The sequence below is a fragment of the Mixophyes fleayi genome, chromosome 2 (genome assembly GCF_038048845.1).
Source record: "Mixophyes fleayi isolate aMixFle1 chromosome 2, aMixFle1.hap1, whole genome shotgun sequence".
NCBI classification, from domain to species: domain Eukaryota; kingdom Metazoa; phylum Chordata; class Amphibia; order Anura; family Limnodynastidae; genus Mixophyes; species Mixophyes fleayi.
The window spans coordinates 360937386-360964322 of record NC_134403.1 but is presented as its reverse complement, the minus strand read 5'-3'; the positions used below and the strand labels follow the sequence as shown (position 1 = coordinate 360964322).

At 39.3% G+C, this 26937-nt stretch overlaps 1 protein-coding gene across 1 annotated transcript; it reads right to left on the bottom strand.

The window, feature by feature from the left end:
- Positions 1-137: 137 nt before the first annotated feature.
- Positions 138-15207, bottom strand: ETS2 (ETS proto-oncogene 2, transcription factor). The gene is made up of 10 exons (XM_075197252.1): positions 15063-15207; positions 9349-9425; positions 6591-6711; positions 6275-6394; positions 4546-4746; positions 4122-4202; positions 3351-3575; positions 3001-3264; positions 2124-2242; positions 138-1770 (listed from the first exon to the last, which is right to left on the bottom strand). Exons 2-10 carry the CDS (start codon positions 9418-9420, stop codon positions 1555-1557), a joined length of 1419 nt encoding a protein of 472 aa, XP_075053353.1. The 5' UTR covers positions 9421-9425; positions 15063-15207; the 3' UTR covers positions 138-1554.
- Positions 15208-26937: the final 11730 nt, after the last annotated feature.

The window sequence follows — 26937 nt, the reverse complement described above, 5'->3', positions numbered from 1 at the left end:
TGTAATTGACCCCATTTGTCAAGCGATATTTAGAACGAACACCAGAGAAATCCTTTGTTAAAAAAAAAAAAAAAAAAAAATGATGATAGGAGGAAACACAAACAATATGATCTAAAAGGAAAACCAAAACCAACGTATTAAATTTCCGAACAAAACAAAGAAGTTTAATCATAATTCGTTCCATTCACATCTCCTTTGGCCCCGGGAACTTTATACAGAAAAATACTTTAGTTTACAAGGCACTTTAGATAAAAAAATACAATACAACTTTTTTTAAAAACCAAACAAAAAACACATTTCCAGTATAATATTTTGCAGTAAAAATAGCTGCTACACAAAATTCCTCCACAACTAGGAAAGGAGGCATATATGGTAAGGATACAGCATTCAAATGATGAGGAGTTTGCGTTAGAAAATATGTAGTTGGACATAATATATACAGGATAGGGGAAAACTTTATTCAAAAAAAAAATCAAAGTTTAAAATATACCCGTCCTTTATACAGAATGGAGGCAGCAGATATAAGGGTGAACCAGTTCTTAAGAATGCGGACTATCCATTCACCAAGAATCATATCACGGAGTCACCAAATATTTATGAGCCATTGAACGGATAGGAAGCATTCTTGTGAATATTCGGGCAGAACAAGAATAAAAACAAATATAAAAAATAAATAAAGTCTGCCTCCACTTTTCATAGGTAACGCATGCCCTTAATTTTGTCATTCCAATGAATCATTAAAGTGTGCAGTTTCACCTAGCTTAATTTTATACCACGTTTTCCTAAAGTCTGCTCATTAATGCAAGCACTAATGACTCGATACTAAGCACAAAGCAAAAAAGCATTATAAATGCTGTAATCAAAGCGAGAGAAACAAAAACTTAGACATATGAAATTCAAATATACATATCCCTTCTGGAACAAATAATAATAATATTAAAGTAAATATGAAAACTCTTATTATGTACATGCGGCTTGAAATGGTTTGAAAAAACAAACACACGACATAAAACACAATATTCCGTAAAAGCATAAAAAGGAGTGGACTCCGATAGCGTGAGCTATACTTGAGAATTAGCCGTTACAAAGTGCAGTCTGAGACCAAGGCGGGTTAACAATTAAAATTGTGGGATATTTTTGTTTAATGTACTATTTTACAGCATTAAAAACCACAATTTTGGACAGGCATGTGGTCTTCTCCTCCTTAGCTTCGGTTGACCGAAGACTCCACTCTTCTACTCCCCCCACCTCAGCCATCGTCACAATGAATATTTTACAATTTAAATGCCTTCCTGTGCAATTTTCTTCAAGTTAGCATTGTATTCTCCTCAAGCGCCATTCCTTGCACCTCTAGAGCATCTCAAAAGACGAACATATAAACCGCTTCCTAGACGCTCTTTAAACCTGGTTGCTTTTCTGATCCCGCCAACAATTCCACGCCGTCTTCCTTTTTTAAAAGGTCCATAAATAATGACTGTAAAGGGTCAGTTTTTTGGGGGTTTGGTCTTTTTTCACAGTACAATTGTGCGCTTCTGACAAATCGACGCCATTCTTTTATTCATCGTTGTCCGGCTGAACGCCAAGCATCGCGTGCAGTTCTTCCGCAGTGTAGCCAAGTAAGTTATGGAGGTCACACACGAACCGATATACGTAGCGCTTTCCTGAAGTCTTGTGAATAATGTTCTTATCATAATAGTATCTCAGTCCTCGACTCAGCTTCTCGTAGTTCATTTTGGGCTTATTTTTTCTTTTTCCCCACCTCCGCGCAACCTGAAAGTGAATTCATAGTATAAAGATTAGAACACGTAATCAAAGACTAGTAACTAATGAATATGAACCTATTAGCAAATGAACGGATGATACAGGCTGGGATTGGTTTGTCGTTTTCCACACCGGTTTCATAATTCACCCAAGATTAAAACTACTACTATTGGGAGCCGTGGCAAATTGCCTTCTAATCAGCCTGGGAAAAATTCTGCTGACCAGCAAATGATTGTTGATCACAAGCAGCTGCAAGATGATAAGACTCCAGTCTGCCAGATATCTTGGTAGACGGATAAGTTAATCTATTTAATTGATGCCTGTAAGTCAGCCTATAAATACTGCCAATGTAGAATACAAACCTCGTCTGGGTCAGTGAGCTTGAACTCCCATCCATCCCCTGTCCAGCTGATAAAGGACTGGCATGATTTGTCGGTCAACAATTCCAGCAAGAACTGCCATAACTGAATCGGTCCACTCCCTAAAATAAATCAACAGTATTTGGTTACTATGAATGTTATCTCCAGTTTTCTCTGCACTCTTGTTTAATGTACTTTAGAGGATGAATATCTTGCATTTTACATGCTAGAAATTTAGAGACACACAATTTTACATCTATGTGTCCATGTTAAACAATCTCCCTCTTAGCTGCAAATGATTTATCCATGCAGTAAAAAATTAATAAAAATCTAGAAAACATGGTCATACTACTACTATTTAGGCATCTCCTACTCATTCCAATTAAAGTCTATGCAAATCCTAAAAAACCCAACACATTGATCCAGATTTAACTTTTGTTTAGAGCTATGTCAGAGGTGGCACCCATAGCTTGACAGGCCAGGTGATGCCTCTGTTATATCTCTAGAACTGCAATAAAACCGGCAACAGTCCCAATACTGCAACAATTCATTTGAAGGGTGAGGTGTTACAGATTCAAGAAAATTTTCATTTGATAAAGTCCAGAAATAAAAAAAAAAAAAACTTGTAAAATATCTTCACATTTCTTGATAAGTTCACTTTTAATTTTATAAATCAGCATTAGAAAATCACCACCACAATAAATTTAGAAAGTGCCACAATGCTGGCACACTGGACAATTGGCACAACAAGTCTATAAATATATAGACACAGAACAAGGACAAATAAGGTTGTCGGAAAAGGTGTAGACATGAGACAGAGGCTAGAGAGGACCCTGCTCATGAGAGCTTACAGAAAGAAGAGACGTGTTCATCATCTTACCTGTGAAACCCGCAAGGATAGCTGCTGGGATAACTGGATTGCCCTGTTCCATTGGGTCATTTCGGTCTTGAATGTAATCTTTAAAAGACATATTTGGCTTGTTTAAACACAACGACTGGGTGGCCTCTTCCTCAAAACTCTCATAGGATGGAACCCGTTGCATATCCACCAAGGAGGATTGGCTGGTCCAAGACTGTAGCAGGGAATCAGAGCTTTCAAAACTCTCTGTACCGCTGTCTACAGAGTCCAGGTCTATGGTTTTGCCTGATGGAAGGTAGAAGAATATAAATATGGTACAAGGACATTCAAATCATGCACTGTAAGATAGGCATCATTTGCTATATGCTTACCAGAACTTAGAGAGTTTAGTAACACATTCATGTTGCTTCTACCAAAATCCTGAGCCGCAGAGGAGTAATTTGTTCTAATGGATTTCATACATGAATAGTTTCGGAACTCCTGTTTCACTGGGGCGAGATTTGTGACTTGGGGTGTCGAGCACAGTTCACTGTATACTTCAGTTTTTGGGTAGTTGTGTACTTGTGATCCACAATGCGAGGGATCCATACTGAAGCCTAAAAACAACAAAACAAAAACGATGGTAACATTTAGGGTGCATATATTGTAAAACAATGAAGTTACATATACAATAATCTACAGGAAAAAAAAAAAAAAAAAGTGGATTGATTTAAAAGGATAAAGTCCATCCAAGATAACATTTATCGTACTTATCGGTGATCTCTACAATGGTCTGAGTAGGTGATCTGGTGAAGTGCTGGTAAGTAAGATTCATCTCATATTTCCCCTCAAAACCAGTGTTTTAGTTAAAGTGACGTTATCCTTTAACAGGAATATTAAATCACAATAAAGACTTTAGTGTCTGCCAAATGCAGTTTATGGTGCTAGCCTCTGCTGTCTGTTCATATGTACTTAAACAGCTATTGCAATGACCAATGACAACATTTAGGAGGGTTCCCCAAGTAATAGAAAGTGTTTGGCTTCCATGTGTCCAGTCATACAAAGTTTTACAGTACTCGGTCTATAATGTACATTGTCCAATGCAACAAAGTTATTACATGGATAGCTAATAACCAATAAAACCAAACCAAAGGGGAACTTACTTAATGAGTCGGTGTTGACCCACTGGGAGACGGGACATTGTCTGGAGCAGTCACTATACTGGTCCTGTACCTTCTCCTGTTCTGTAAGAGAAGAAATGGATTCATTTAATAAATTACTCTCGATCTTAGAATGTTCAACAATATCTTTGCAATAGGTCTTTACGAATAGAGTCACTATAGTGCACAAATGCGTCCGATATATCACTATTGTCGTAATCTGGCAGTAAATTTGCCTGTGCATCTAAACTGTTAGTTGTAGGAAATATGAATAGTAACCTTCATATTAAAAAGCCAAATTGACTCAACAAGTGCTATAGACAGAATACAGTACAATAAATACACAACATAAAAGTTGAACGTGCAGCTTGGAGACTGTTTATATCATTCACAGAACCGCTTGTGTTGCATTTGCACAGCCGGTTACCTTTCATCATCTGTTCCAGATGCTCCCAGAGGATGTCCCCCACAAAGTCTGGGGCCAGCTCTAGAAAACGCTCCTTTCCCAGGTTGCACAAGTCCCGGCCGGTCATGACGAACTTCTGAAAATTCACATTCGCCAAAGAGAACTCATTGACGGCCCATAAGAGCCACTGGCAGACTTGAGTCTCGGTCCACAGCCAAGGATCTAGAAGGAAACGAGATAAAAGGAATTAGCTTGAAAGTAATCACAAAAAGACAACAAGTTGGATCAATATAGAGAATAAGAATAACGCAAGTTGGTTGTCGGAACTTTGTTTCAATTATTTAAATGGGGTTAAAACCATAGGGCCTGATTCATTAAGGATCTTAACTTGAGAAACTTCTTATTTAAGTCTCCTGGAGAAAAACCATGTTGCAATGCAAGGGGTGCAAATTAGTATTCTGTTTTGTACAGAAGTTAAATACTGACTGTTTTTTCATGTAGCACACAAATACTTGATAGCTTATTTGTACACTGAAATTTAAAGTTGATATTTGTGTGCTACATGAAAAAAAAAAAAACAGTCTTTATTTAACTTATGTACAAAACAGAGTACTAATTTGCACCCCTTGCATTGCAACATGGTTTTCTCCAGGAGACTTAAGAAGTTTCTCAAGTTAAGATCCTTAATGAATCAGGCCCATAGTGACCAAATAGGTCTTAATTAAACCACCTATAGCAGGCCCGGCCAAACTGTGGGTCTCCAGGGGTGGGTGAAACTACAAATCCCAGCATGCCCCAACAGCTTTCATCTGGCAATTTACTGGCAAAGCATTCTGGGGCTTGTAGTTTCACAACACCTGGAGAGCCAGCAAACAAGGCCTGATCTATAAAATGTTGAGCTTCTATACTGTATAGAACAAGCTAGGTTCATTTCTTGTACTATTATTGTGTGCTAAGGAGTGAACGATAGAGTACGATTACATGTTGTTTTAATCAAAAGTCATTGTTTACATATCTGGTCTGGTGAATTTGCAATCCCTGTTCTCTGAAAGATGAACAGCGATGACTAACACAGGGTTACGCTGAAAAATTGAGGAACAAGCTTTAAATATTTAGCTGTTGCACAACAGCATAGTACGACTTAAAGCATGGAAATTCCTGTGACGTATTCACTCATTCAACTTTTCCCTCAGAGACATCTAGGCCCAGTTAAGCACTTGTACACTACGCACGAGACAAAACAGTTTTAAATAGCATCTATATCTCATCTGGCCAGTTAGTTTATAGGTGTTTAAGGATTCGGGTAATGTAGTGGGAAGATAGTTTACCCTGAAACAATATAAACATAGACAGACCCAGAAAAAAACCATTTTATAGTGGAAATATTTATACACACAAAAACAAAAAGCCTAGTCATCTAAATAAATATAGTACAGGCGGCCATTTTGTGGGTTGAACCAATATCCATGAGTGCGCAGCCCATCACTTTAGTAAGAACCAGTGGCATCACTACGGCATAAAGTGCAGTCTATCTACTGGTTCCTAGTGAACGGAGAGGCTAGACTGTCATGAATATTGGTTCAGTCACAAAATGGCTGCCTCCACTGAACGCTGGGGGAGAGCGAGGGACTTTATCTAGTGGTCACCCATTTTATAGGAGTCCTTAAGAGACACTAGGCATCAATTTCCTCACAAAATGGTGAAATATGCAGACAACGGCGCTGAACACCTCCACATTGATGTTACTTACTGCTGGGGATCCCAAGGCGTCGCTGTTCCTTTGAGAAACCGTTAAACGTGGCCTTCAAAGCCTGACTCATAACCGCTTTGCTGCAGGGGGTGAGGAGAGGCAATTCACAGCTGTACGTATCTGAAAAGTAATACAACATATTTTATACTGCTGATCACCAGGAACGTTACCTCAGACAACTCTTCATTTGAAGTTTAATGATCCTTAATAGGACATAACAGATTAGTCTCCCCTACATCACGATCAATGTCAGTGCACTGCCCATTGTGCGACACCAGAGTATGAACAAACCACATTACCACAGTAGCAGTCTTACCGTGCGACAGAGGGTCCAGGCCGGTGGGCACTGCCTGCTCCTCTTCATATGCATCGAAGGCAGAGAACAATCCGGTGTAGATAGACGTCGATAGGTTTACGTGGTCAAACGCCAGTTGTCGCTGCAAAAAGAACGGAGTAGAAAAACTTACATTATAGGGAAACACTAAAGGAAATTTGGTACAACAAAGTGACCCTACAATGACAATGAAAACAGAAACATAGATCTTCTTATGGAATGTTTAAAGTCAGTAAAAGGCACAGAAAACTGTCGATGTTCAACCTATGTGTCATTAAATGAACACGTTTGTAGGAAGCAGTAATCACACAAGTAATAAGCAGTGTCAAGTATAAGAACAACATGGCAGGTGATGAGCTGTCCGTCCTTGTAATTACCTTCACTCACAACTATGGAGGAGCGAGGATTTGTGTCACCTGTGTGGGCTCACTCACAGGAACAAGGCTCTATTCATTAACAGGGCACAAGTGCTAAAAATAAACCCTTATAATCGCATCATTACAGTCATTAGCTTCAGGGGAGAATACGCCTAGAAAACTCTACTACTATGGAGTCATTAATAATCAGGAGAGGTGAGAACGAACAACTTGACCTAATCTTCATACTACCTGTCTAAATAAGTGGTTTGGGATTTCTTTTTAACACTTAATAGCATTAGCGGATATATTGAGACATTTTACATTGCATTAACATTTACCAAGTAGCCAACTTTTGTCCTAAATTATCAACTTGTCTTTTATGCAAGATAACTAGTATTTTAGATTCATTGGCAATTTAAACCGGTTTAATGCAAATTGGAGCTTTCTTACGCTTGTTAATCTAGAACCTCAGTTTCTACTGACATTAGTCAACAAGCGAGATTTGATTGGTAGATCCCCTGCAGTTTAGGAGAAACTCACCCCTGTAAATTTTTCTGAAACTGTTCTGCAAGTTAACACCTCTCCAATCCCGCCCACCCAAAATCTTTAACAAATGGGAAGGTGTACAAGTTTGCCTACCACCAGATTAAAGCGTTTACACCAAGTAAATAAGACAAAGTTGAAGTGTGGGTACAGAACAGGATTCACCTAAAACACCTAAACCAACATTGTGGTTGAAAGCTTACTGGAGGTAGGATATTCTGCCAAGCTCAAATGCAAATGATTGAACAGACAGAAACATGGTTTATGCACCAAAATATCTGCATGAACAGGGTTTATTTAGGAACAGCAGATTTCCAAGAGATACCAGTAAGAGCCCTGAATTTAAGCAACTCATGGTCCAATTCAAGTTGGCCTGGTGTCAGTCTACCTTTGAGCTGTAAAATTAAAAAGATCTATTGATCTCATTTGGTTTTTGATTGGACAGTTCAACTGGATTTTGGTCCAGGACTACAAAACTTCCAACAACCAAAGCAGGTATGCGCAGCTACCGTCTCTTTACGCGGCTTAAAGCCTTTGATTCCCAGCGTTGAACTGGAATACGTAGACCTAGGCAGCTTGGCTCTACCTGTGTGTGAGCAAATTGGATACACACACACAGTCGTTCGCCACGGGACCAAGACTACTTATGTTAAGCAATCTCATAAAACAAGGGAAAAAAACAAAACAATAGTGTACATAAACACAAGTATGTCAGAGTGACCAAACAAGGAACACACGGTGCCAATTCCCTTTACAAACACAAGACACAGAATAAATGGGTGTCTGTTTCAGTCCATAAAAGTGTGTATTAATCAGCCAAGTGTCTGGACTGGTTGGGACACAATGGCTGTGAGTCAGCCCCATATCTAGTAAAGCAATTGAGCAGGGTGGAGCCACTTAGCTATGTGCAAATATTTGGTGCTGTGTCAGATAAGAGGACTTGCAGGAACACATACAATGTATTGGAATCTAGACATTCCTCTGTTTAACAAATACCTAACCACACAACCCCCTTTGCTGGGCATAACAAAAAAAATGAATATAAAAAACACAAAGTTACAAATACAAGTTTTATTCATGCCCCAAGGCCCATGCATGTGGATAGGCCATCCTGTGGTATTCCAGTCACTTTGTATACACAAAAACATCCATCACATTTACACACTTTACTCTGGAAGTGTACCACAATAAATAAAGATATCGGCCATTATAATGCATTTGGGCACAGGATAAGAAACAAAGCCTAGGAACTGGATTTACAAATACATCTTAGTAAGTGGGGATATACACATTTGTATTTTATTTATTTTTTAAAAAAAATGTTTCTTAAAATAAATGGACACAAAAATAAGATGACGTATTGCCCTTCATTGTTTAATGGTCCTGTAACAACCTACTAGGAGCATGTCAATGCAGATATATTAGTTTGCATATTCTCTCCGTGTTTGCGTGGGTTTCCTCCGGGTGCTCCAGTTTCCTCCCACACTCCAAAAACATACTGGTAGGTTAATTGGCTGCCATCAAAATTGACCCTAGTCTCTCCCTCTCTGTCTGTGTCTGTGAGAGTGTGTGTGTATATTAGAGAATTTGTAAGCTCCAATGGGGCAGGGACAGATGTGAGCGAGTTCTCTGTACAGCGCTGCGGAATTAGTGGCACTATATAAATAAAATGATAATATTGGATTTTTTTTTGTTGAAAACCCAAAACAATATCAATAGGAAAAGTGTCACCGAACTCATTTCATGGCCTCCATAGACTTTTAATAGTAAATATATAAAGCAATATTGGGTAACAGATTTCAATGCCCAAGTTACGTTGTCATTGACAGGTCTCTTACCTTTAAGGCTCCTCTATGCATGTTGTACACTGGAGCCACTTGATCCATGTTTCGGATGTCAAACTCAGTCATCGAGCCTGTAACCGAGAAAGAGAAGAGTTTTAATTTTACACCTTCTGCTGTTCTCCCTGCCCAGTGTACAGAACGTGGCCGCCGTCTATGGATCCCTCACAGACCCCCTCCTCCCCAAAGTACTCTGCATTTAGTGAGCCCTCGCTCCCTCCAGGAATAAGGTCCTAGACAGAACAGATTTCTCAGCACTAATTGAGGTGACTCATCCTCTTTCAGAGAGGGAAGAAAAGTAAAATGTGCAGCTGATTGCCGGAGGGGTGAGCGTTTCATACCATAAGGAAGGAACAGAGGACAGCACCTCACCTATAGGGTATAAAACAAGCTGGGGTTCATTCATGTGGATTGTAAACAAACACATCCCAAGTTTCTAAACAGGGTCTTTTTTGCCCCCCTTGTGATAGTGTGTCTCCTTTTTAAATGGAAAACTCACATGATTACTTTTACATAATGCACAACTAAAATCAATGTCTAAAGTCCTTGGGGTATATGTTCGAAAAAGTGGAGACATTGCCTATAGCAACCAATCAGATTCTAGCTGTCATTTTGTAGAATGTACTAAATAAATGACAGCTAGAATTGGATTGGTTGCTATAGGCAACATCCTTTTCCAAACCCACAATTTAGTAAATATACCCCCTAAAGTTATACATGCAAGTATAAATGGTGCATGACTCCTGTGTATTATAACATTCCTAGAGTCTACAGAAGGGTATGTTTGCAAGTATACAAGAAAGCTTGTTTTCTGCCCTGTACGGCAGTACATGGTCTGCATTTGCACATGTATAGAACCATATTACTTTAAAGGGTATTATTATTTACATACAACTAAAACAGCTACATAGCTTCATCCCAATTAGAATACATGTCTGCATAAAAATACAAAAATATTATACATATTACTATGTAATATGGCATTCACCAGCTTATTTATACACATACACTATAGAACAGATCATTGCTGCAAGAGAAAATGACAGCAAGGAAATCAGTTATGTTATTGTGCAGGTTTGATAGTGAACCGAATATAGAACCAGCCTACAGCCCTGAACTCTGCACGGTGACGGAGAGACAGGAAACACAGCGCGGGCCTCACGTGTCAGAAAACCATGTTACATGTACAGACGCTGCTTAGCAACAAACTCATTCAGAATCTCAGCACAAAATAAACCGTTCTGTATCCTCACGGCCGGTCCCACTACATGGTATACTGGGAGAGGCCTCTTCAATGAACAAACTTAATCAGCTGTACCAGGGGCATCAGACGACCTATTGCAGCCCAATATTTTAGTAAAACGTTATTACTGGTTAACCTGTACTATGTCAAAAAGACAATTTAACTCTCACTCTGATAAAAGGACACTTCCTTTTTGATGAAACTAAACACCTGTCCCTCATTTTCTCTAAATATATGGCTGTTCCAAAAGACAGAATAAACAGTATATCAAAGCAACAATAAACACCAGTTCTATATTACAAAATGTACTGTAGTGATCCCCCAGGACAGGGCCGTAACTAGGGCTGTGCGACCGCCCAGGGCGCAACGCTGAAGGGGGGCGCAATTTAGGAATATTTTAGGTTAATTTGGTTAAAATTGAGGGCTAGGGGGGGGGGGGGGGGGGGGCGGCATTTGTCTTTCTCGCCCCGGGCGCTAGAATTCTAAGTTACGGCTCTGCCCCAGAATTCTTAGCAATGGGAGCGGCAAGATGGCATAACAATACTAAAACCAAAAAATGGTCACCAAAACTTTTTTTGGTTAAAAAAAACAAAAAACACAAAAAAATAGTAAACTTATTCTTCGTACATTAACAAGTACATTAACGCATACTCTAGTATAGCATTTCATTCATGACCCCAAACACTTCAGATCCTGGGAAACTCCTTAAAGCCACTAAGGCATTTGTAGGCAACACAAATAACTTGCCTGTCATTTTGGATGTCGTTGCTCAAACAAAGTGAGGAAATCCGAGCCATGGGGAAAACAATTTAGACTGCACTGAAACTTGAACACACACACACCTTTGTGTATTCTGGTCAAAAAGCAGAGTGATTTCATGGCATGTGACATGTGTACACGCACACAGTTTATCTGCAGTCCAACCAGGGAAGCAAATTTTTTAACTGTTGTGATTGACAGTGAATAGGTCACAAACTCTTAGGTCTCATTCATCAAACAGCTCTCAGCAGAAAGGCTACTACTAAGCAATACGAATCACAGAACACAGACATAACATTCTGTATCTGGGCCGCTTTAAGAGATTATGGAAGAGATCTTAGTGGTCCAGCAAACCTCTCGGACAGGAAACAAGGAGGGATAACTAGCAACTGTACCCCCAAAAGTAAACTTGTATGAAGATTTTGGAAGATGAGAATCCAGGGTTACAGATATTGTTTTTAAAGTTAATCCAGAATCAGTAAGGATCATAACAATACAATTGCAAGAGGAGACTCCTCAATTTAAAACAAGGGGTCTTGGACATCACGATACACCCATCACAAATTCTTCATCTGAACTTTTATCAAACCAAGCCTAGTCTGAATCCAATAAAGTCTAATGGATGGAAAATATAAATTATATATTATTTATTTTAAATTCTATGTATCTATTTTATGTATATTTATTTTTCCCAACATTTGCAAACATGAATACTGTCCAAAAAAATACATATAGATGCACAGGTGCGAAATTCAACCCAACCTAAGCATCTTTTTGGCTACAATGTACAATATTGAAACAGCTCCATTTAAAATCAAAAGTTTCCTCTGTGTAGGTTACCATATTTCTGCAAGAGCCTATACCACATCAGGAATCGCTGACATAGATAAAATATACTATTTTATATACAGCACCTATTAAAAAAGACGTCACCATGGCTCCTCCCAGCCAGCGATGAGTGACTATAGAACTGCCACTCATTTAACAGCGCAATACAATATATCGGGATACATTTAAATATAGGAAAAAAAATTAAGACTGTAGATTTCCTGATGCATTTAAACAATGGAAATAAAAAAAAGTTGGACCCATCTATACATACTTTACAAGTTACGCCACAAGCAAACACAAGTTGGTATGAGGTCATTGGTACCAACAAAACACCCACTTAGATGGCATTAAGATAAAACAGTGTTTGTGGCCCACTAATTAATATGCCTTATACAAGAAATGCAGGGGGAAATATATTCAAACAGGAAACAATAAGGTCTAGTTTAATCTCAACTGCACTCATCACAATTAAATAAAAATAAGCAAAACATCACAAAAATGATCGCACAATACATTAATATTGTATTGCATCACAAAACAAAAATAAAAATATTCATCTATTCCCACTGAAATTTAACTTGCATATAAAAGCCAGGTCTGTTTTTAAAACAAAAAACAAAACAAATGGGGGGGGAGGATGAAACACATCAAAGTCTCCAAAATTAGGTTCTTTATGTCTTCAAACTACAAAGCCTTCATTATCAAAAGTGTAGAGCTCAATGTACACAAACAAGCTAGTTCTGACAGAAAATTCAAACGGCCTTGAGCTGAAGGACTAGAATGCATCTGTCCCACTGAACTTTACATGACAATGTCACGGATGAACCTTAATATGAAACACAACACAGAAGGGGAAGGGAAACGTTTATTTACATAGCAACAACAAAAAAATAAAGTTTGCCCACATCCTAAAAGTGCAAGGGAGGAAACTGAAGGGACTTTAGATGGCGGAAACTTAGGCGTCACTTGAAATGTTGAGGTTTGCCGGGTACGTTTTCATGACGGCACATAAGGTGATAAAACTCCAATGATGTAATAAAGGTTTATCAAGCAATGTACAAGCCTAAAGACAGGACTAGTGGAAAACCACAGGAATTGGTTAGCTAATATGAACATGTGAGGTAAAAAAAATAAAATAAAAGTCAGTGTCATATTTACTAAACTGCAGGATTGTAGAAAAAAAAAAAGTGGAGATGTTGCCTATAACAACCAATCAGATTCTAGTTATCATTTATCTAGTACATTCTACAAAATGATAGCTAGAATCTGATTGGTTGCTATAGGCAATAGCCACTTTTTCAAACCCGCAGTTTAGTAAATATACCACATAGGGTTCACTTCTTGGCTGGCAAAATGATTACATAACAAAACAATCCGATGCCACACACACCATCCAATACCAACTAGATACGCAGCGGATGATGGGAGATACATTTTTGGAATGCTGAAGTTTTCTTTAGGGTCACAATTGAAGGGCATACAATGATAAACTAACTCAATATGTTCTCAGAATCCTGGCATCACAAAAAGACATAAACCTGCATTAGTCACATCAATCTCCTTTATCCTAAGATAACAAAAACACATCAATACAATGGAACGTAGAAATGAAATCCCTCTCACATCTCAGGGGTAGCAAGGTGGCATTTTACTGGAACTATTTCATCATCAGGCACATTTGTTATTTTAAGGTAATGTTACCTGTGCTTATTTAAATACACACTATGCAGTGTGAGATATATATATATATATATATATATTATATACACACACACACACACAAATAGTCTTCATTGACTTGTCCACTCATTCTGGCCCTCACATGGGAATGTGCTCCCTTTATAGGGTCAAGCAATCTCTTCCCACACGTGCACGGAGGGATAAATCCGAGCGGTTATCAACTACCAGAGTATTAATGTTGTCTACTCATCACACTTATTTATCCAGCAAGCATGCAGCAGTCTGACCATACGGAGTGACTAATCCAGGCAGGCTAGAATAAAATTATTAATATAATAAACGTGTGGGCGTGAGAGCAATTTAACAAAACAGGTAGAACGAGGTCCGCAGATCACAGAGCTGCCAAAACAAAACACAATATAATATTAAAAAGCTGTGTGCTCTAAACAGACCTTTCAAAAGCCACCTCACAAAGTAACAAAAACACACACTAAATATATATATATATATATATATATATATATATATATATATATATATATATATATATATATATATATGTGTGTGTATTTCATTGTGACACTACAGAATTGTTTTTGAAACCCTTACTATTGAAAAATGTGTCATTAAAAGGTTAAAAATAATGACATCCTATCTCACAGTAAAAAACATAAATCACTTTCTAGTTTGCTTTATCTGTAGAATGAACCAACCACACCTGAGCCTAGGACTACTGTACTCCAATGGGGCAGCTGTGTTACACTGAGAATACTGTATTTCATTCCAAACTATGACACAAGGCAGCTATAGAGAGTGACACCAACAATCACACAAGGGGAAAAAGTTCCTAAATACATGTCTCATCCACTGTCCCAGCATTGTCCTTAGATCCAGGAACACAGAACAGAATATTTAGGGAAACCAAAAGTAAACAAAACTATACAGAAAAGGCAACAATGTTACAATGCCAAACACTGAGTGAAATAAACAGAAGTCACCTGGAGATACCTGTGATCTGCCAGCTGCTGGTGGGACTAGCCCAGGTCATGCTGGGACTTATAGTGCCACCCCAGCTGGGGAGCCACAGGTAGACTCAGGATGGGAAGGATAACATGCATGTAGCCAGTGGTACATACATGTACAGTGTATGTGTCACACTGAGATCTGTAATGTAACTACCATGGGCTTCCTCCCTTACCTGAATTAGCAGGGTCCAGTCCTGAGAGTTACCAGTAAAACAAGTCAGTAAAGTCCACAGAGCGCTGGTGGGGGAGCTGGAGCCAGATCCTCCTCGCTGGAGCGCTGCAAATATCTGCCAGAGCTGGGGGATGTGTACCACTGTGCAGAGGCTGCAAGGAGGGGCGATGCTGTTAGTGATCACATAGTGGGCGGAGCCTCCTCCCTGGCCCCGCCCCCCAGGCTGGGACATAATCAGCAATAGCTGGGAGAGTTTCACAGTCATTTATCAGGTGTAAAATCTCCTGTGACTCTTATGTGAGGTTCTCACTGCAATCAGCCCTGTCTGCTGCTGGCATGTCACTTCTATAACACCTGGGGGGGGGGGGGAGGGACACTATGAAGGGTGAGTGATTGTCACACTTGAGGTTCTAGCACTTTGTCTGCTGTCACCAAGATGCCTTTGTCAGTATATTGCATTGTGTTTATGTTCTAACCTCATATTTATTATGTGTTATGTTCATGCAATAAATTGTTCTAAAATAAAAATGTTTTACTACACAACAAAAACAAACAAAAAAAAATGCCAAATGACTCAAATTTAATCTAGAGAGGTAAAGAGCACATATCTGAAGGTAGCTTGTGTACACATGAACAAGCATGATCATCAGGACTTTCAATCATTGGTGAAATCGTTACAGAAATGCATCTGAAGTCAGATTGCATAAGTGTGTACCCAGCTTAATTCAGCCTAGATTATTAAATAAAGTCAATTTTGCAACAACCCAGATAAAAGCTTCAGGCAAAATCTTAAAATCATGCCCCTTACTACAGCATAAATATGTCTATTTATTATGATAAATATAATATATATTTATATATATATATACATATATATATACATATATATATACACATATACATATATATATATATATATATATATATATATATATATATATATACACACATATATATATATATATATATATATATATATATACACATATATATATATATATATATATATATATATATACATATATATATATATATATATATATATATATATATATATATATATATATATATATGCTTGTGTTAATACCGATAACACTTCTGAGTGCTACAGGCAATATAAGAAAATGATACAAAGGGAATGAACCACTTGTCAGAGTGTGTGTACAGCCCCCATATACTTACTTTATATTTTGGACTATCACCATCAAAGTGCATTTAATACGCTTTAACAACACATATCAAGTGCCTACAATTAACACTCTTGTGTACAAGGCTTAACAAAGCATAAACATTATTTACAGGGAAAATATAATTGTTCTGTTTTTTAAGGTGTAGAAACTGCAGTCATGAAGTGGTTAAAAAGAAGAAAACATTGCAGTCTGGTTTCCGTCCTTCCCACAGATGCATTGTCTTCACAGTACAGGTTACTGTTCTGTTTCAGTCCAAGATACAAAGTATTGTTAAGAAGAAACAATGTATACATTTAGGAACTGTATAATACAGGCAGATTTACATGCATTCTCTTCTCAGACGCATACAAAACATTTAGAAATACAATTCAAGAAACGGTGAGGATCTTAAAGGTAACGGTGTAATAGTCATGTACTGAAGCAACGGATGGAGTTTCATAGTTCAGTAAACTCACTGTTTTTGCTTCAATCACGTTGCTTGCTAGTTTGGCCTAAATTAAATAATTTACATGAAAGTTGTGTTTTTCATTATAAGTTACTTACAGCTTCTAGTAAGAAGACACATAGTTTTGTTCTGCTAACTTCAAGGTTTTTTTTTCCTTCAAGGTGCTATCAATGATTTATGGTTTGCTAAGATTCTTCCGATTACCATGGCAACCACAGTCACATTACATTTCAGGTAGTTAACAGAGAGGATTTGCAACGCCCCTCTTTTCAAAATACACGTTCATAACACAATCCCCCTCCCTTCATTCATATTTTACTACATATGGACTTTTCTACTGCTTTTTTTCCCTGTCTTGCATGGGCAGGTATAGTATATTATGGCCAAGACTCATGCAATGCAGAATATTTAATTATTGTCTAGATGACATCTGTTATTTCATTCTTGTTAAATGCAGCCATGGTGCTGGTCACTAGGATATTGGCTAAAACGACATTGCTGACGTAAATGATACTTTTATATATGGTCAGTGTGCAGCCCAGTGTAAGCTGACAGGTGTAAGACAGTGGAATCATTGATTAAATATGGCGTTTGCGTGTAATCAAAGCTTTATCAAGAGTCCTGAGCGGCCGCTCTAAAGCTTCAATGAGCTGATTGTAATGTGGTTATCTCACTTGCATGTTCCAAAAACACTTGGGGAAAAAAACCGCGCTCAGGTTTATTGAATAGAATGACTAAAGGTCATGTTAGCTGTGAGCCATCTATTGCAAGTTCAACCAAGGAATGCAAATCTCTGGTGTCTGTGTATATGAACACATTTTAAGGTGTGTTTTGTTAGTGTCTGAACACTCTCTTTTGTTATTTGCACAACTATATAGCAATAGAGCTAAATCAGAAGCTATTTTGATATGTTAAGGGGAAATCTGCATTATATTTCATTGTTGTGTACAGCACATCTATGCTTACTTTAAATATTATGTAGGGATTGCTTGTTGCATACTGCCATACTTCTGTGGAAGTCTGTCCCACATCCTAAGTCATTGATTTGAAACAATCAAATGAACTACTTTGATGGGGCAAATTAAGTTTTTTGAGGAGTATTTTTCATCTGCTTTACCTGATATCAGAGGAAGGCAGCTAAGATAGACATTTATTTACTCTTACTATACAAAGCTGCTAACTATACCTATTTTTGTGTACCTAGACCAGGGTTTCTTAAACCCAGTGCTCAGGGCTCCCCAACAGTGCAGGTTTTCTGGATCACAAGTGACATAATTAGGACCACATGTGGATCTGTTACAATGTGTCAGTCAGTAATGAATACACCTGTGCTCTAGCAAGGAGATATGGAAAACCTGCACTGTTGGGGATCCCTGAGGACTGGGTTTGGGAAACCCTGACCTAGACATTTTTAATTTCTTACCAACTGTGCACAAATTATTTTACTTGTATATGAGATGTAATTTCACAATCTAGGTCTGTGATAGGCAACTTATATAAAGTATGATAAATCACGGCACCCCCAGGCAGAAATATTGAGATTGCAGAGCAGATTTAAATGAGTAAAAAAATATAATTTTATGACTTATTATTCTACTTTTCGAATTTACTTGTTAAAGAGATTTGCCCGCTAAACATGTCTTTTGTGTATGTGTGTGTGTATTCTTATTGAACAATTAAAGTCTAAGGGGTGGATCTATCAAACCTTCCACAAAGGAAAAATAAAGGTGTTGCCCATAGCAACCAATCAGATTCTAGCTATCATACTCTACATTCTAGAACACGATAGCTAGACTCTGATTGGTTGCTATGGGCAACATCTCCAATTTTTCTCTTTAGAAGGTTCGATAAAGCGATTCGTAAGGATCCTACGAGTGCACTGAAAATGTATTTCTGCTCTTTCAGGTCAAAACTGTAACATATGGGAAGATACGACTTGTTTTCATTATATATCGCTGTGTCACACTGCTGTGTTGCTTTAGGGCATTAATAGTAATATAGTAACTTCAGTATATAATACTACATAGTACATTCCTCTTAATGTCAAAACTATATTGTATCACGCTGCCATCAATGCATGAGCTATGTGTATGTCTTTCCAAAAATAGCATAACGTCTAACATAAACATATAGTATACCTGTATGTAAAATATTACAAAACCTAAAATAATTGTGTATTTTAAGGTCTGGTTCTTATACTTATTAACCTTATACTGTTTCCTAACACCTATCATCTTGAAAATAAAGGCAAGAGCTTTAAAAAACAGGGAGATGTCATATGCATTATTAACTCATTAAATAATTATTATCTAATATATATATATATATATATATATATATATATATATATATATATATATATATATATATAGCACCACCATATTGCACAGCATTATACAGACAATGTAATGATCATTCCCATCAGTCCCTGCCCCAGTAGAGCTTACACTCTAAATTCCAAACCACACACACCAGTATGTTAAGTGGAATGGTTTGGAGGGGTCTACAGAGGAAACTGGAGCAATCGGAGGAAACCCAGGCAAATATATGGAGAACATACAAACTACAAGTTGATGGAGCCCTGGTCTGAATTGTGCCTTAGGTCCCACTGCTGTAAGGTCACAATACTAACCACTGTGCCGCCATAAATATAATATACATTAATATTGTGATATCTGGGCATTCTATTCATAGTTTATATTTACCAGTGTATAATTAACAATGGTTCATTTGACAGTTTGACCCCCAAATTTGGGCATGTGCATTAAGACTGAAGGACCCAGGGTGAACCTTATATCTAGGGGTGTTGAGGCTTCACTGACATTTGAGCTTTCTATCCTGCACGTTTTGCATATCTGCCCAGAGGGAAATGCAGGATTCGTAGAGGGAGGTTTCCACACCACACCGCCAGTGGGCGTGACCAGCATGCATGGGGGCGTGGCTATAATTTAGACAGTGCTTGGCTGCTCTCCAACTCTTCCTATCCCCATAATATACATGGGCAATGCTGTGTGTACTAATGTTAGGTGCATGCAGCTCTCCCTTTTCAAGCAGAGTCGTGTGAAGCCGGAGCAGGATCCAGCCATCTCAATTATACAGTGCCCCAGGCTTGGAGGGGGGTTTCCAGGCACTAGGAAACCCCTCCTCGGTTTGCCTATGCTGTAGGTGTTTATATTGTATGGGTTAATACAAATCCTCACTCAATCTAACTAAAAGACACCACATAACGAAGACTATATTCTCCAGGCAATGATGCCTGGAGAGTTTTGAAATGTCTTTCATGTAGGCAGTGATATCTCATATGGACATCCATGGGCATTCTGTCAGGTGCTTCCTTCCAACGTCACAGTCCCAGAATCCTTAGTAATTCTCCAGGCACTAATGCCTGGAGAACACAATCTCTGGAAGACTGTATTGCTGTAATGACAAATGGGGGCACTCTGCTAGTCAGAGAAAGGGGAGATTGCAACCACACCAGAACAGGTTTCTATTTTAAGGAAGTCTTTCTACAATGAGCAGTGTATGACTTTTAACAAATGAGTTGTCAGTTCCTAGCATAGCATTATACATCTAGACACACCATAAATACTCCCAAAGTAAATTCTTAAAATCACCTTTCTAACTTTGAAGAAATGTTTTCTTTGCAGTATGAGTCAGATTAGACACCTGAATGTTGCCTCGCTGGAGAGATTGCTCACAAAGTATTCTCCATCTGTTGTTATTTACATTTCTGCTAAGTATACGACTAAGTGATATGAGCTCAAGGTTACCAATTAGTGTTCTGTAACTGCACAAGAAGCCGCTTGGGTTAGTTTAGATTAATGAATATCTGTGTCATTAATAATATCAGAACTCCACCCTGGACCAAACAATGTAAAACTCAGAAGCTGATCGGTGAGATATAGAAACTGTTCTCAGGGTCACTAATTAATCTGTAAAATCTACTGTGATGCCATTCAGTTGTTTAGATTAGTAAGTAAACCACAATGTTTGACAAATAGAAACAAAACACACACAATGGATGTTTGTGGGGAGTATAGACTTATGTCATTTCCTCTTTTAACTCATTGTTTCCTGTTCCATCTATAGCAAGAGATGAAGACAAAGAAACTTTGAATGAGTTGTGTTCCAGTATAGGTGGCAGGTCGTGGATCACTCGCCTGTAGCAGCAGAGGACTTATATCTACTATACGTTATACATCTACTGTACGTTATACATCTACTATACATTCATAGGCTAACCGAGGGGGGGGGGGGTTCCTAGTGCCTGGAAACCCCCATCCAAGCCTTGGGCACTGTATAATTGAGGTGGCTGGACCCTGCCCCCGCTTCACACAGCTCTGCTTCAAAAGGGAGAGCTGCATGCACCTAACCAGTGGCACCCGCTAACTAGGTGCCAACCATAGTGGCACTGTCCTATACAGCACCGCCACGGACACTTCTTTGACAGCGCCGCGGCTGCTGTATAGGACAGCGCTGCCAAAACGGAGCTGCGCGGGCACATGCGCAGCAGCTCTCTAGCGTGTTGGGGGTTTTTTTGGGTCAGGGGGGAACCTCCCCCCCTGACAATCCTGCGTGCGCCCCTGCTAACAGTAGTGCACACAGCATTGCCCATGTATATTATGGGGATAGGAAGAGTTGGAGAGCAGCCAAGCACTGTCTAATATTATAGCCACGCCCCCATGCATGCTGGTCACGCCCACTGGTGGCGAGGTGTGGAAACCCCCCTCTACAAATCCTGCATTTGCCCTTGACATTATACATCTACTGTACGTTATACATCTACTGTACATTATACATCTGCTGTACGGTATATATCTACTGCATGCTGACATCTGTGTACAGCATGGTGGCTTAGTGGTTAGCACTTCTGCCTCACAGCACTGGGGTCATGAGTTCAATTCCCAACCATGGCCTTATCTGTGTGGAGTTTGTATGTTCTCCCCGTGTTTGCGTGGGTTTCCTCCGGGTGCTCCGGTTTCCTCCCACACTCCAAAAACATACTGGTAGGTTAATTGGCTGCTATCAAATTGCCCTTAGTCTCTCTCTCTGTCTGTCTGTCTGTGTGTGTGTTAGGGAATTTAGACTGTAAGCTCCAATGGGGCAGGGACTGATGTGAAATAGCTGCTGATGATGATGATCTAATGTATGTTAGACACAGACAGCAGTGCTCTGCTCATCACAATGCAGATCTCTGTTTGTGAGGTCTAAGTCTAGCTGCCTCCTCCATGGTCCCACTGACCACTTTCCTCTACAACTTTTTTTTTTCTTTCAGGGCACCAGGGTTCTCTCATTGTTTTCTATGGAAAAGGAGCGATTCAGTTGGTAAAGACAGTACGTGTCATTTACTAACAGGCGAATATGCAGATGTGCTCAGCTTTTCGTGCTGTGTCAATGCTCCTATTTGTCCACCTCAGGTCAAAAGAGGCGTGGCCTATTGGAAAAGGGGTGTGTTCTATTCCCTTAGATTGTAAGCAATATACTTAATTAAAAATAATGACAGTCGCAATAATACTTATTATTATATTTTATTAACAAAGTCTACAGTGAGGAGATCAAACACACATATATCGGTTAGAATACAAGAACATAACATTATATTCAATTGTTATTATTATTATTATTACTATTTATTTATATAGCGCCACTAATTCCGCAGCATGAATTAAAATTCCTATTCACAAGAGCTTACAATCTAATAATGTTTTTAGGACTACTGAACAAGGATCATTTGCGCTTTTGTGATTCGTCTGTATCTTAATTTGCAACACACTTATGTCATATGTCTATAGCAAAAACAGCGATAAAATAAGAGCATTCAAATATAACTCTGAATGTAATTAACATCAGAGCTATATAAATCTCATATATGGCAGATTAGATTGCCTGCAGAGAATAGGTTCATATGGTGTTTATATTAACACGTTTATTAATATACGTAGCATAAAATCTGCCACATGTGAGATTTATATAGCTCTGATATTAATTACATTCATGGTTATATTCAAATACTCTTATCTTAGTGCTATGTTTCGCTATAGAGATTTGTTTTTTTCAGGAGGTTGTGCATTACGTCAATAAACAGCTGCAGGAGATTAGGTTATATGTAATTAATATTTACTACATTCATTCATTAATATTATTTTTTATATATATATATATATATATATATATATATTCTTATCAGTGCTGGAGATTGTATTACTTTGAACACACGTCATGTGACTAATTTTCAAAATAATCCTTGTTGGAATGTTCATCTGCCAATCAAATGCAAAGCTACATAGATATGAGATTAATGTCATATAACTAATGATTGTTCAATCTTTGGCACTGATTTACCATTTCAGGCACTTTAAGCTTCAAGTACTTTTGTCATTCAGAATAGGACATTACATTTAGGAAACGAGAGTTTTCCCTTATTTCTGAACATTCATTTTATTCAATCTGAGCGACTCATGGAACTGTGATATTTGAATGTGGATAGACAGTCTCCATGCCCCATCATGATTAATTTTGAAAATAAATGAGGCTAACCTGAGCAATTTTGTTAGGGGAAAAATAGAGAAGTTAAAAATAAATAAGAGGTTGACCCTAAACCATACTTACCAACTCCCGGAAACTTGTTTCCGGGAGAGGGGGCGTGACTGGAGGGCGAAAACGTAATTTGCGTCGTGGGGGGCGGGGCCAAAATGACGCGATTGGCCTCGTCCCGCCCCCTCACGCCCTCCAAAATGGCGTGATTCACCGAGAATCGCGTGAGATTGGGATGCGGGAGAAATGCCATCTTGCCTGGGAGCCCGGTACACTGACCCGAATTTCGGGAGTCTCCCGGACTTTCCGGGAGAGTTGGCATGTATGCCCTAAACTGTCAGTCGGCATGACTATGACGTGATGCTTTATACTTTCTACGGTGCGCAGTTTCAATCAGGTCCGCATAAAAGTTACTCTGAGCTTTATCCTGGAGCTGTGTTGAAGAGGCTGTGGGCCTCTTCTGTATGAGCAGAAGATGGAACGTTAGGTGTATTTGTAAAAATAAAAATGTATTGCACTCCTGCATATTTAGCAGTTCACTAATGACATATACAATGAGGACTGAACTGGTGATATCTCCACTGTGCATCGCAGTTCCTGCCGCTCTCCTGATTCATTAAGGGACGTAAATGACGATTTTGTGCATAAAATCACTGGCTCATGGCCAGACCACACACCACAGAACGCTGCCACATTCAATTTGTTTTTGAAAGCAGAGGTCACTTACTACAGGATACAATTTCAGGGCGCAGGGGCAGGGAAAAGGGTGTGCCAAGCACACAAATACTTGATAGCTTATTTGTACATTGAAATTTAAAGTTGATATTTGTGTGCTACATGAAAAAACAGTCAGTATTTAACTTATGTGCAAGATAGAATACTAATTTGTAGGGATGAGCGCGCTCGGATTTCTGAAATCCGAGCCCACCCGAACGTTGCGGATCCGAGTCGGATCCGAGACAGATCCGGGTATTGGCGCCAAATTCAAAAGTGAAACTGAGGCTCTGACTCATAATCCCGTTGTCGGATCTCGCGATACTCGGATCCTATAAATTCCCCGCTAGTCGCCGCCATCTTCACTCGGGCATTGATCAGGGTAGAGGGAGGGTGTGTTAGGTGGTCCTCTGTGCTGTTTAGTTCTGTGCTGTTTAGTTCTGTGCTGTTTAGTTCTGTGCTGTTTAGTTCTGTGCTGTTTAGTGCTGTGCTGTGCTGTGCTGTGCTGTGCTGTGCTGTGCTGTGCTGTGCTGTGTTCTGCAGTATCAGTCCAGTGGTGCTGTGTGCTGTGCTCTGTCCTTCTGAGGTCAGTGGTGCTGCTGGGTCCTGTGCTGTGTCCTGTTCAGTCCAGTGGTGCTGTGTCCTGTGCTCTGTGCTTCTAAGGGCATAGTTATTTCCCCAATATTCCCCTGTGTTTAAAAAAATAAAAAAAAGTTTTTTTTATAAAATACCAAAAACTACTTTAATATTTTTTAATTACCACAAAATTTTCACAACCAATCCTGCAGTATAAGCCCATTGGTACTGCAATATTACCAAGTTCACACATTCAGCAGTAAAAGTCCAGTGGTACTGCAATATTACAAAGTTTACACATTCTGCAGTATCAGTCCAGTGGTGCTGTGTCCTGTGCTCTGTCCTGCTGAGTTCCGTAGTGCTGCTGGGTCCTGTGCCGTGTCCTGTTCAGTCCAGTGGTGCTGTGTCCTGTGCTCTGTGCTTCTAAGGGCATAGTTATTTCCCCATTATTCCCAAGTTTGTAAAAAATAAAAAAAAAGTAAAAAAAAAAAAAAAATTAAAAAAAAAAAATATATATAATAATTATAACCAAATTTGCAAAACCAATCCAGCATTATAAGTCCATTGGTACTGCAATATTACCAAGTTCACACATTCAGCAGTAAAAGTCCAGTGGTACTGCAATATTACAAAGTTTACACATTCTGCAGTATCAGTCCAGTGGTGCTGTGTCCTGTGCTCTGTCCTGCTGAGTTCCGTAGTGCTGCTGGGTCCTGTGCCGTGTCCTGTTCAGTCCAGTGGTGCTGTGTCCTGTGCTCTGTGCTTCTAAGGGCATAGTTATTTCCCCATTATTCCCAAGTTTGTAAAAAATAAAAAAAAAGTAAAAAAAAATAAAAAATTAAAAAAAAAAAAAAATATATAATAATTATAACCAAATTTGCAAAACCAATCCAGCATTATAAGTCCATTGGTACTGCAATATTACCAAGTTCACACATTCTGCAGTATCTTGTGCTACATATAATGGAGAACAAAAATTTGGAGGATAAAGTAGGGAAAGATCAAGACCCACTTCCTCCTAATGCTGAAGCTGCTGCCACTAGTCATGACATAGACGATGAAATGCCATCAACGTCGTCTTCCAAGCCCGATGCCCAATCTCGTAGTACCGGGCATGTAAAATCCAAAAAGCCCAAGTTAAGAAAAAGTAGCAAAAAGAGAAACTTAAAATCATCTGAGGAGAAACGTAAAGTTGCCAATATGCCATTTACGACACGGAGTGGCAAGGAACGGCTTAGGCCCTGGCCCGTGTTCATGACTAGTGGTTCAGCTTCACCCACGGATCTTAGCCCTCCTCCTCCTCCCCCCCCCCTACAAAAAATTGAAGAGAGTTATGCTGTCAGCAACAAAACAGCAAACAACTCTGCCTTCTAAAGAGAAATTATCACAAATCCCCAAGGCGAGTCCAAGGGTGTTGGTGGTTGTCAAGCCTGACCTTCCCATCACTGTACGGGAAGAGGTGGCTCGGGAGGAGGCTATTGATGATGTAGCTGGCGCTGTGGAGGAACTTGATGATGAGGATGGTGATGTGGTTATTGTAAATGAGGCACCAGGGGGGGAAACAGCTGATGTCCATGGGATGAAAAAGCCCATCGTCATGCCTGGTCAGAAGACCAAAAAATGCACCTCTTCGGTCTGGAGTTATTTTTATCCAAATCCAGACAACCAATGTATGGCAATATGTAGCTTATGTAAAGCTCAAATAAGCAGGGGTAAGGATCTTGCCCACCTAGGAACATCCTCCCTTATACGTCACCTGAATAACCTTCATAGTTCAGTGGTTAGTTCAGGAACTGGGGCTAGGACCCTCATCGGTACAGGGACACCTAAATCCCGTGGTCCAGTTGGATACACACCAGCAACACCCTCCTCGTCAACTTCCTCCACAATCTCCATCAGATTCAGTCCTGCAGCCCAAGTCACCAGCCAGACTGAGTCCTCCTCAATACGGGATTCATCCGAGGAATCCTGCAGCGGTACGCCTACTACTGCCACTGCTGCTGTTGCTGCTGTTAGTCGGTCATCTTCCCAGAGGGGAAGTCGTAAGACCGCTAAGTCTTTCACCAAACAATTGACCGTCCAACAGTCGTTTGCCATGACCACCAAATACGATAGTAGTCACCCTATTGCAAAGCGTATAACTGCGGCTGTAACTGCAATGTTGGTGTTAGACGTGCGCCCGGTGTCCGCCATCAGTGGAGTGGGATTTAGAGGGTTGATGGAGGTATTGTGTCCCCGGTACCAAATCCCCTCGAGATTCCACTTCACTAGGCAGGCGATACCAAAAATGTACAGAGAAGTACGATCAAGTGTCCTCAGTGCTCTTAAAAATGCGGTTGTACCCACTGTCCACTTAACCACGGACATGTGGACAAGTGGTTCTGGGCAAACGAAGGACTATATGACTGTGACAGCCC

Excerpts from the sequence above, each read along its gene's own strand:
- ETS2 (XM_075197252.1), bottom strand. The coding sequence starts at position 9,420 with ATGACTGAGTTTGACATCCGAAACATGGATCAAGTGGCTCCAGTGTAC. Across the intron at positions 3,265-3,350 it reads ACTAAACTCTCTAAGTTCTG|GCAAAACCATAGACCTGGAC; the intron begins GTAAGCATATAG and ends ACCTTCCATCAG. Across the intron at positions 2,243-3,000 it reads TATCCTTGCGGGTTTCACAG|GGAGTGGACCGATTCAGTTA; the intron begins GTAAGATGATGA and ends GATTTATTTTAG.